This window comes from Symphodus melops (genome assembly GCF_947650265.1).
Source record: "Symphodus melops genome assembly, chromosome: 8".
In the NCBI taxonomy this organism is placed as follows: Eukaryota; Metazoa; Chordata; class Actinopteri; order Labriformes; family Labridae; genus Symphodus; species Symphodus melops.
The window spans coordinates 17,598,598-17,610,604 of record NC_136698.1 but is presented as its reverse complement, the minus strand read 5'-3'; the positions used below and the strand labels follow the sequence as shown (position 1 = coordinate 17,610,604).

The window sequence follows — 12,007 nt, the reverse complement described above, 5'->3', positions numbered from 1 at the left end:
ATTGTAAACTATCGTCGGCGATGTTTACGCGGAAGCGGAGGTATGCTAGAGTGAATGCTCTTGCTGCGAGTGTCATTTATTTACCTGCGGTTTCTGCGGAACATTGCGTGTGTCAGTCACGCTTGCACTGATATCAAAGATACTTATGTTCACCCAACTACCAAGCAGTTAGTCAGTTAAGGAGGCAGGTAATTTATCACTACGTGTATAGAAATCTTGATATTTCAAATCACAAAAAAATAATTATAAGGCATCAAACCAAGGGCAGAACAAAACTGAGAACTGCCCGGGGGAAATGAGGCTGTACATCTTAAGAGGGATAAAAACCTCAGCCGAGTATAATAACTACTGCAGCTTGTAGGATTTGCACCGCTGCTATGAACTAACTATGTCTGAAACAGAAATAGGCTAATTACACTTACGTACAAGTATTTGCTACTGAAAACTGTGGAGTGATATTATAGTTGGGTTGGGTGCATGTTAAAGTAAGAACTAGATATTGTATTTGTGTGGGGAGATTGGGGGTATAGTGGGTAGGTTGTAGAGGAGGCTAGGATGAGGAGGCAGAGAAGGAGGGGTGAAGCTGTGGCTCGAGAGAGATGCTGTTGCCAGGGAACAGCAGCCACATAGAGGACCACTGAAAGAACAGCAGGACTATCTAATGGAGTGAAGGACACATACACTTGTGCTTTTTTCCCCCTGAAGTTGATGAAGGGATATAAAAGCTTTCTTCAAAGAGAGACTTGGATAAAGCGGGAAATTGAGAAAAAAAAAGGATTTGATTTGATGGAAGTGGAAATGGAAAGAGTCAGTCAAAATGCATTTGGAGCTACAAGCTGACAAAATGGGAGATAGTGAGAGGGAGATCACGGTGCCAGAGCAGATGCATTTTGGTTAAAGGAATTTTGTGTCTCTGTGGTGTGGACGTAGGAGCGGAGAGGCAGGCTGTCGGCTCACTCTTCACGGCCAGTCTTTCTCCAACAAAGGTTCATGGCCAGAGGAGGAGGAGAGGAGAGGAGAGGGGCTTCAGCACAGAGGTGCTCCCTGTCTTCAGACACCTGCTGCTGGCTAGCCGCTGCCATTGGGGACACTGTATGACTGTGTCTGTGCACAAGTGTGTGTGCATGCAAATGAAGAGGGCTATTTCAGCCTGAATCCTGTTTGCTGTTATAGTGAGGGGGATCAGGACTTTCTACACAAGACACTTTGCGTCTTTGACTGAGGAGGAGGGGGAAGGACGCAGATAAGCAAGAGGTTTAATTAGGATCTCTCGTAGCCCATGTGAGTATATCCCTGACTTAACATGCATGCATTTACATTTTGCTCAATGCACAATCAAGACACCTCAGACAGCTTGAATGCACATTTGATAGTACACTTAAATCTGAAATCAGTTTTGGTTTGTGGATTGGCCGTTCCATTTTGGTTGACCTAGAAAGGCTTTGGGGACATTTTACTCAGTGAAGGTGAGTTGCTGCATATTTGGTAGGGATTCATGTTGTAGCCTATATTTATGTGATTTTAGGCTGACATTGAAGCCACGATACCTGGAGCTTAATAGGAATATTATCACTCATCGTTACATAGATTGATGTTGCTTGTCACACATGATAGAACCTCACTGTCTGTAAAAAATATATAATTTTTTCTATTCTTCTCACTCCTCGTGCTTATCTGACATAGTGTAACATTCTGCTGCTTTATTTTTTAAGGATATTGTTAGGGTAGAATCTGATAGGACCTGCTACAAACAATTATGTGATTGTGGGTTTGGCTCCATGATACGATCATGTGTCATATAAAATGACTTCCTCTATGTGAGTCTGGTTTGTCTGCTTGTTCTTACTCAGCCACAAGTGTTTCTGCCAAAACCACCAAAGCCACTGCTCCCCTTCTTGTAATTATAGCAGGAGCTCATGTTGACTCTCATCGTACTTTGGGCAACATATTGCATTGCAGACACGCGTGTAAGGATCACACTGGGTTTGTTGTGTGTTATATTCCATTAACAGGGTTTTTATTGCGGTCTGGTCTCTTTAAACACTCCAAACCTTGCCAAAAACTTTGCATCTCTGCTTTGAAGCGAAACCTCTGACAAAACCATGGAATCATCAGCCACTCAAACAATGTGGATTTTAATACTTCACTGGAGAGAAAAAAAGAAAACAGGATTAATTAAAGACAATTAATCTCTCATGTCATTTCTAAGCCACCAGCTTCTGTTTTTTTTTTTTTTGTCTTGCAATCTTTTAAAATCCTGTTTTTTAGAGGAGCAGCAGAGTGGACTCAATCGTATTGTCACCATTTTTATACAGGCATTGTATTCTGGACATTAATCAGATTGAAAAATGGTTTCCAATCTCTTTGGCACAAACAAGTGAATTAGAACTTTGTCTTATAATATAATCAGTTACATAAAGCATCAGTGTGAGTAGACATCAAACACCCAGTAGTCACATCAGAGCAGTGGGATTAGGGATCAATGAGGGAGATTAGGTCCACATGTCATCATCCTCACTGGCCTCCTGAATTCCACCCGAGAGGAATATGGAAATAATATTACACTTGAAAGAAATCTGAGCTCCGACAGTGGGCTCTGTCCGAGTCAGTCACATGCCTCTCACATGTGCTTCACCGGGCAAGGGGATAAAAACCATGTGATCTGCAGCCCCCAAATTGTGATGAAAATGATTTGTTTAAACACCTCCTCGGATGATGGCATGTGTTTCTTTAGTGCGACCATGGAAGGGTTCATCTAGTAAGAACAAAGACTGTATTTTCAGTTTTTCTCTGCTGTTGTTGCTGTTCATTAATGTATTTTCTCCTCATACCTCCAGGCCCCGGCTCTCCTCTCTGACGCATGGGAACCACAGAGGCGACGTTACGAATGGAGAACATGGAGGTAAAAGACGAGTGGCAGGATGAAGACTTCCCCAGGTGAAATGAACCTTTTTCCCTTGTAATCCTCATTTAAACTAATTAATTGACTTTTAAATGTAATTACTATGACGATCTTTGAAACATCTTTGAAAAAAAAAAGCATCTCTAGGGATGTGTGTTTGCCCACAGCAAGGGCATGTTCTTGTTTACGCACAGCAGCACATTTTAGTTAAAGAATCAAATAGAATTTTTAATGCCAAACTTCTGCAGTGGATTACTTCTGCTACATGGTTTTCTGGGTAGAGTTAAAAACAGTATCATTAACCATGTATTTAATATTTGCACTATTTTGTTTTAGCAGCATTTGATTTGTTGATTTGCTTTGTCTCGAAAGGTTTTGCTAATCATCACTTTAATGTGTAGCATTTGGAGCACAGTGAGATGCTCTACGATAAGAAAGCTAAAAGATAATAGGCAGATGTGTAATCGGAAGAAAGGTAAATGTAGGAAAAAAACATTGGTTAAATTGTGTGAGGTAAATTTTAAAGGTGAAGATGCTGAGGTTAAATGGGCAGAAAAAGAGCAGGAAAGAGGTGTGATGACACTCTATACTCTGCTCCCCCCTCCTTTTCCCTCCTCCTCCCTCCTCCTCTGTCGGATTGGGAGGCAGGAAGCCAGGGAGCAGGTGCAGCTCGGTCTGTAAATGGTCTCAGGCTACGTCATGTGACGCTACAGCAGTCGCAGATCAACAACAGAGCATCGCCAGGAAAATGGAGGCAGGTTTTGGTTAAAGATAGACAGAAACGCAGCGAATGGGTTGTTAAGGGAGTCTGCAAGAGGTGCTCTGCTGTGGACTCTCTGTTTGTTATTAGCTGAGAAGACAGGGGGATGAGTTGAAAACCTAATAGAAAGGTGTGTGAGGTTATAAAGCTCATCCGAATCATCTGTTTGCTATTTTGTGAAGGTAAGCATCACTGCTTCATCCTGATATGTCTTTAGCTAAAGGAAATGTAGTCTGAATACAATCGAAGATGATTATCATGCTCCTGTTAAAATTAGAAATGAATCCATTAATCTGTAATGTATACAAAAAGGGCTTTCTCTCTGACAAAGGAGTGTTGCACCAGTAATCACTGCAGGGGTCCCCAGGGGAACAAGTCGAGCTGTTTATCCGTGCTTGTTTCCTGGGGCCAGTGTTGTTGGCTCAGGAGGAGCAAACACACTATCACAAACTGTCCTCCTCTATTAAATTCTCAATTATAGTTTCAAGTTTCTTTTTCAGCATGGTATAAGCAGGTATAAGCATCTCTGATGTGCATGGATTTGCTCCCTCTTAAAAGAAACAGCAATTAGCACAATCTACGTGGAGGCACACACAGATTACTTACATCCTATCTGCTCCTCCTTACTGTATGTGCAAGTAGGGTGTGAGCAGTGAAAACAGGCAGCGTGTTAATAGCTGCACCACTTTTTCAGTATGCAGACTAGATTTCTTCCCTCTGTCCCCCTCAATTGCAGTCTGTTATCACCCCTCTTTTCTCCTCCTACCCGGTCCCTGCCTGGCAGCCCTGTAATCTTCATCTCTCCCCAGAGAAAAGTTAATTACCATATGTTTCCTCCTCTGTGTGCCCCTCGTTTTCAGTGCTTATGCAGATCATTGACACGCCCACACTTTTATTGTTCCGTTGAGCATCATCCTTATCACAGTGTTGGATTTTACCATAAAGCTACTTTTGGGGATCCACACGGTTCAGTGCTAGGTCCCAAACTGTTCATACAAAGTTATATCTGTGCAGTGTCTAAATCTATGTATTTGCTGATAACACAATCAATGCTGGAAAAGTTTTGAATGGCTTTATTTGTATGTTATATTCTATATATGCAATGTAAAGAAGGCTTGTCTGTGTATGTTTATTTCTAGACCACTACCAGAGTACGGAGACATGGATCCCTCCTGCGGTCTTACAGACGACAGGGCATGTAAGTATACTGTAACAAAGTGGAATAAAGGGTCAAATAAGGGTTAGATATAGCAATATCTTCATTTTATCAGCATCATTTCCCAAACTGGTTTTCCTCCGCTGGTCTTGCTGCAGCCCCCTCTAACACACTCAATGTGAGCCCCCCCGGAGGAGGCGGCGTGTCCTCATCCCACAGAAAACGACGTACTCTGGTTGCCCCTCAGATGAACCTCTCACTGGACCAGAGTGAGGGTTCTTTGCTGTCAGATGACTTTCTGGATACGCCTGATGACCTGGACATAAATGTTGATGACATTGATACCCCTGATGAGACGGACTCACTGGAGTTCATCACCAATGGCAACGAGTTGGAGTGGGAAGGCAAGTTGATGCAACAGCACAACTCATGGTTGTCCATTATTTTGATTCCTTTATTTCTCCCAATGGTAAGCAGCAACACTAGCTTTTAATGCCTTTTAGCTTAATTATTACGTTTCAGTTTTTAGTATTATAATCAAATCTATCTAAATGGGATCCATCTAAAGTTTTTTTCTATTTTGATTTATTCTGTCCATTTTTAAACTGTTTATTTGGAATATTGGATTCTATTTATGTTTTATTTCTCCAAATTGAATTGCTAAACTCTTAACTTTTTATATTATCACTTTGTTTTGTTTTTTTCATACATAGAGCTGACAAAAATATTAACATATGCAAATTGTCCTTCACTAGTATATCAACAACTGAAAATGATGAGTTAACACAGTCCAGTCCTAATCCTTAATATTAATCATCACTCTTTCTTGGTGCCTGCAGTATGCAGTGTGATAAATTTTTCAGGCTAAAGTTAATATCCTAATCTGTCTCTTTCTCTGTTCAGACGACGCACCTGTGGCCTCAGCCAAAGCAGGTCCTGGTGTTGGCTCAGGACAAGCTGATGAGGACGGAAATGCAAACAGTGGACGTCTCTGGAGGACGGTGATCATCGGGGAGCAGGAGCATCGTATTGACATGCAAGTCATCAGACCGTACATGCGGGTCATCACACATGGAGGTCAGTGAAGGGACTGGGATCGACCTATAAGAATAAATCACCTTCATGAAACTTGATCCTTTTAACTCAAACAGATTATAAGAACAGCATTTTATTTAAGGGGGTCATACATAGTATATCGTCTTTATTGTTGTTAACTTAGCCTTAAACTCTTTTCCTTCAGGTTATTATGGAGAGGGCCTCAATGCCATTATTGTTTTCTCTGCCTGTTACCTTCCTGACAGCAGCTGTCCAGACTACCACTATATCATGGAAAATCTCTTCCTGTGAGTGTGCCACTGCTGACTTTTAGTTTGAAAGGATAGATAGTTAGATTACTTATCATGCTTCTAACTATTAGTTGTAATCATGTTGCCTTGGTTCCACATTATTTGTACATGTCTGTGTCCTTGTCTATTGTCTTACAGTCCATCTATGACACTGTACCCTTTCATTCAGGTATGTGGTTAGCAGTCTAGAGATGCTCGTTGCCGAAGATTATCTCATCATCTACATGAACGGAGGCACTCCACGGAATAAGATGCCCGGGATCAGCTGGCTAAAGAAATGTTACCAAATGATTGACAGAAGGTGAGAAAGGGAGAAACTACGCAAAAATATTACATGTTGAACATGAGTTAGAACCTGCATTGGTAGTTTCATTTCTGAATACAAATGCTGACAGACATAAAACATCGTAACTTCCTGTCAGTCAGTCGAAGACTCACAGGCTTCATACAGGGGAGGACTGTAGAATATTTATTTTAAAAGTGGCAAAGCCTCTGAAGTTTTGAACAGTACTAACCAAATGTTTTGTTTTGTGTGATGATGGCAGATTAAGGAAGAACCTGAAGTCGTTGGTCATCGCTCATCCCACTTGGTTTATACGCACTGTCCTAGCTATATCTAGGCCCTTTATCAGGTAATATTGGATATATTTTATATTCATCCGATACATTTGTGGAATACAGAAAAAAAACATTGTCAACTCAATACTGAATGTACAAATATTCAATGTTAAAATATGATAAATGGCATTAAAACAGGACTGTCTTGGCAGGGGTTAAAAATACTTCTTCTACGATGAAAATCCGCAAACTATGGAGCAGATGTAAAAATGCTTTACACAATATAACAGAGAACTGATGAAGACCACGTTTTTAATAAACCCTTGGGCCCCTTAAACAACACCTGGCCCTTTCATGCAAGGAGTTCAGATTATAAGTCTTATAAATATTTGAAAGAAAGCAACCTATAGAAAAAGTTTCATTAAAGTATAATATTGTACATATCACTGTGACATCTGTGACTTGCAGACTGTTACAGTGGTTGTGTTGTTTTTGTTGTTGTTGCCCTGTCACCTTCTGCAGTGTGAAGTTCATGAATAAGATCCAGTACGTCCACAGCCTGGATGAACTGGCAGAAATCGTCCCCATGGAGCACGTCCATGTTCCAGAGTGTGTGGTGCAGTAAGTATCTCTGACCACTAGGTGGAGACACAGAGCTGCAGCTCTAACCCTAAATCTGCTGCATTAATACTTGTCATGTCATGTTAATCTATCCCAGAACAAGTATAATGTGATATCTGATGTGTTTGAGAAAATGTATAGATGAGTACTTAAATTCTTTGGTGATTTTGGTGGCAGGATGAACTGAAGCTTTGACATGGTAAATTATTTTCAGATTTGACGAGGAGAGGATTAAAGCACGCAAGGAGAGGTAAAGTACATTTTGGATCTCTTGCATAAAATCTACAATGCATTAAACCTACTTTCACTGGCTACTATATTAATATGCCTGCGTGCCTGCGTACGTGCGTGTGTAGGATGGAGCAGGAGTGCAGACAGCAGGAACACCAGCAGCATTCAGTACCACAGGAGCCAATGAAAAAGTCAGAGAGGTAAAAGTACACTTTTCATTATTTTAATTTTTTTCATTTTCACGTTGACGTTTTTCCAAAAAGTTCTCAATGAAGTTCTTTTTTTTTTCAGGCCAAAGTCTGTGATTGTAGATCAAGGATTATGAGGAGGACCAAACTTTGCAGCTAAAGGTAATATCAACTACCTTTGTATTTCTTATTGGTGCCTCAATGTGTTTAAGTCTCCCGTGGACAGGTGTTGTCAAATTAGCATTTTACTATAAACACTAAGAGCAGTGCATCTAGGACTTGTGCATGGTTAAATGTTACAGTATCAAAGTTACTGTTTATTCATTTTGAATAAACACAAACAAAGATAACAAAAAATCAAATATGCTAAATAATTGCACAGATAAAGATAATGACTTTTTACGTGAATTTGTGTAATTAACATCCTTTATAAAGCCATTTATTGGTTCCAAGGGATTTGGGTTGGAAATCGGAGGGTTGCCAGTTCAAGTCCTGGTGTGGACCAAATCTGAAAATTTCTCTGGTAGCTGTAGACCGAAGAAGACAAAACATTTGCTATTGTTAGAGGTGCAGACACCTTAAATCTGCAAGGGTTGTAAGTACATAGAAAAGTTTTGAACTATATTGGCTACCTTGTTCAATGGCAGCTTGGCAGTGGGTTCAGGAAGTGAATTGGTACCCGCTAACAGACCAATGTCCAGACTTGGTTCGGGGACCCTTCAAAATAGGTGCAGAAATAACCTTTTCAGCAGGCAAGCATCAGACAGAGAGATAGTTGTACGAATATATTTTCTTTTTCCTTTCTTTATATTATTAGTTTAAGATTAATGATCAACAAAATGTTTTCATTGTTCTGTTATATTCTATTTACTAATCCTGAAAATATTCCCTCTCTTCAGACAGATATATGAATCATGAGCCCTTTTACAGAAATGGATTCAAAAAAGTGGTCCAACTAGTCAACACGTGCTTCCTTGTTTTACCACCAATCCAGCTGACAAATAGGTTGATCATTACTGGTGATTAAGATGGGGAACACTTATTCCACTTCTTTCTTCCTGTTAGAGGTCACTGCTCTGCTACGCGTTTCATGGTGTGTTCCCATGAAAACTACTGGTGAATTCATCTTTTTTAACTTGCTCTGTGTATGTACTCATACTGTACTATTACATCATCAACAGCCAAGTCAAAGAAATGAACAAAAACGTTGCTGTACCGCACAATGAAACACTTTTCAGAGGCTTTTGATTTTGGCAATGTTGGATGGAACAATTTAAACTACCAATTGTGATCCTAAATTAGTAACTGCATATGAAAAACTAGGGGCTTTATTATTGGTTGGTCAAATGTTACACTTGTGCGTTGTTAATATCAAACACACAAATTCAGGATGTGATAAGAATCTGACATTTTTTAGACATATGGTTTCAGCCTGACGTTAGTGATGTGTACATATGTATAAAAAAATTAACACATGAGAGTCCATGGATGTCGAACAGCAACACAATTAATGTAACAGACAATGAGGTCAGTGAGTGCCTGACAGACTGAACTTGTTACAGAATGTCTGATGTGATGTTGAGGTGTGTTTAATGTAAATACTGATGATTTTCAAACGCTTCAGATGCCTTCATCTTTATTTTTTGCCTCATAACTGCTGTGTCTCAAGGCCAACAAAGCCCTCTCTTTAGCCGTACTTGAAAAGATTCAAATGTACTAACACCTCTACTGTATACTTTGTGTTATGATGTGCCTCAGTCATCTCGTGCTTTAAAGATGCACTTTGTGGCCTAAAAAAATTAACATAACAAAATCTGCAAGAATGATGTAAACGTTAAAAAAAAAAAGTTTTCTTGAGATTATGCAAGCAATGCTTCGTAATTATGGTAATGGCCATATGAACAGATTTAATACTGTATAATATGCATGTGTGTAAAATCAAGTAATGTAGGAATCATTAATACATTCTACATATGAAATATTGTATGTAGCCTAATGTATAAGACAATACAAGTATTAGGTCTTGATCAAGGTGGCCGGAAGACAAAAAATTACCCATTTTTGCAGATTAATTCATAAAATACATTTTTATCATTCTTACAGATCTGTTTCAAGTGGAAACATATTTTGAACGCTTCGATTTCTGATTGGATCAATAACTTGATTGTGTAAAAAGCAGCCTCAGAAAGGAAAATGTTGTGATCTCCTTCCAGGATGATGTATGCAGAGAATGAGTTTGTGCTTTATCCAAGTGACATCTCGTTATGTTACTCTGTGTTTGTGTCTGATGAACATGTGGGGAATTGTTAGAGCACTATTATGTTCAACAACATTCCACAGACATCATAATGCATTATTGATTGTACATTTCCTGAGGTGATATTGATTCTCTCTGATGTCTTCCATCTGTTGTAGCAGGAGGGCAGAGGAGGAAGAAGTTTTATTTTTGTAAAGCATAACTGTATTACCTGCCTGCCTTGGTTTGCACTATTCTGTGGTTTTAGCGTTTTATGTGATCTGTATTTAGGAATAGATTTGTTCTTCTTAAATGTGTTTTGTCTTTTGTTTTAAAGGACAACCACCAGTGATTTTCAACTGTAGCTATTAGGCAGGCAAAATAGGACCCTGTTTCTAAAGTGCCAACACTTAGTTCTGCTTTATCTTTTTTTTTATGTACTTTGCCTTTCTCATGCATAAATGTAAAAACAAAAAAAGGCTTCAAATTGTAGTCCCTTTGCAGTCACGTAGGGCTGTTTCTACACCAATAAACCAGACCTGAGCCTCTCTCATACAGTATACGTAACAGTTTCTGCAGCTTGTCATTCTTTGGAAATGTTCCTTTGATTTGTTTGCTGTATTTTGTGCCTATTCTTCAACAAAATGTTTAAAAGAAATCCGGAAATTCAATGTCTAGCCTTTTAATGTTAAGTTATAGTTAATAGGTCTAAAATATCATTCACATCTAATATGACAAGCAGTGTCTGTAAAGAAGTGGCTTGGTCATTACCCAATAAAAGCACAACATTTAGATTATTTATCTGCCTCCATGTATTTTCTGTATAATGTTGCCTCAGATTTAAATGCGAAGGGTTATTTGGATTGATATGATCGGCTCTGTCTTGTAAAAAATAACAGAATAAACTGTTCCTTCTATTGAATTGAAACGTTTTATTTTATTTCATATACTAAATTTGTACTCGAACAAGAGGAACATTGCTATTGATGTCCTGATTCATACTCAATGACCTGCAAATGGCCCTGCGATCATTGGGGTATTTGGGTGTGGCCTTTTGTAGGGGGGAAAAACGGTGACCGCTTTGTCGGCTTCTTTGAAATGTTCGGACAGGGTTGTGGTGTGACATCGCAAATGCTGCTTTTAAAATAGCAGAAAATAATTGCAACAAAATATCTCAGGATTTCAACATGGACAGGCATATGTAGTAAGACATAAGGAATTTACCTTTAATGAACTGGGCTCTCATATGTACAGGCACAACATAAAACATCAATAATAAACATAATAAGCAAAGACTTACAGACTAAGAAACGTTGCAGTGGTGGATCGTGCAAAATATGCTGAAATAACATGATTAAATAAATGCAGTTATGTGGCAAATGGGTTAATTTATGTAGAAAGAGCCTCAAATGTATTTAGTATGTGTAAACTGATTGCGAGCAAGTTTGTCACACTTTTGTTAAACAGTTTTGTTGAGAGGTTTTTAGATGCAGCGAGAAAGCCAAACACATTCGAATTAAAGGTTTACTTTTACTATTTTCTTTTTTTATTCTTCATTCATCATTATTATTTTTACTCCATACTCCAAAACAAGAGAGGGGACATATTTGCACTGAACTGCAATGAATGCTGAATCGGCTATGAAAAAAGTTGTGATGACTCAGTCGGAATCTATCAGGGAAATATTAATTCAGAATATAAATTTACATCCAAAACACAGCTTATAATGACAAGCCCCTTTTTCTCCTAAACAGTCACTTTCTCAGGTCCTGCGGTCTCTTCAATTCTCCATCTCTCCACAAGATGTCCTCAGATTCCCCCTCCGTCCCCCACCCACCTGTATTTCCTTCTCTAATCAACCTCACTTCAAACTTGACAATTTCCTGTTTCTAGCTGAAACATTTTTTGTGTTAATCCTGAACCTGCCTGAACACATACCAGCTTGTTTACCATTACCTGCTACCATACCTGCCCCTAATCTATCAGATCATCTGCATTTGAGTTCCTCG

The 12,007-nt window shown here is 39.2% G+C and overlaps 1 protein-coding gene across 5 annotated transcripts; it reads left to right on the top strand.

Moving 5' to 3' along the window:
• The first annotated feature begins 319 nt into the window (after positions 1-319).
• Positions 320-10,795, top strand: atcaya (ATCAY kinesin light chain interacting caytaxin a). 5 transcript variants are annotated; one of them, XM_079350453.1, is made up of 13 exons: positions 320-1,281; positions 2,838-2,937; positions 4,802-4,860; positions 4,977-5,222; positions 5,722-5,895; positions 6,059-6,161; positions 6,334-6,465; positions 6,710-6,796; positions 7,191-7,343; positions 7,558-7,593; positions 7,700-7,774; positions 7,866-7,924; positions 8,662-10,795. In XM_079350453.1, the coding sequence occupies exons 2-12, from the start codon at positions 2,861-2,863 to the stop codon at positions 7,897-7,899; spliced, it is 1,176 nt and encodes a 391-aa protein (XP_079206579.1). In that variant the 5' UTR covers positions 320-1,281; positions 2,838-2,860; the 3' UTR covers positions 7,900-7,924; positions 8,662-10,795. The 5 variants fall into 5 exon arrangements, with proteins under 5 accessions (XP_079206579.1, XP_079206582.1, XP_079206581.1 ...); XM_079350456.1 differs by having other exon boundaries at positions 330-1,281; positions 7,245-7,343; XM_079350455.1 differs by lacking the exon at positions 320-1,281 and adding an exon at positions 1,338-1,466.
• The last annotated feature ends 1,212 nt before the right edge of the window (positions 10,796-12,007 follow it).

Excerpts from the sequence above, each read along its gene's own strand:
- atcaya (XM_079350453.1), top strand. The coding sequence starts at position 2,861 with ATGGGAACCACAGAGGCGACGTTACGAATGGAGAACATGGAGGTAAAA. Across the intron at positions 6,466-6,709 it reads TACCAAATGATTGACAGAAG|ATTAAGGAAGAACCTGAAGT; the intron begins GTGAGAAAGGGA and ends TGATGATGGCAG. Across the intron at positions 7,594-7,699 it reads ATTAAAGCACGCAAGGAGAG|GATGGAGCAGGAGTGCAGAC; the intron begins GTAAAGTACATT and ends GTGCGTGTGTAG.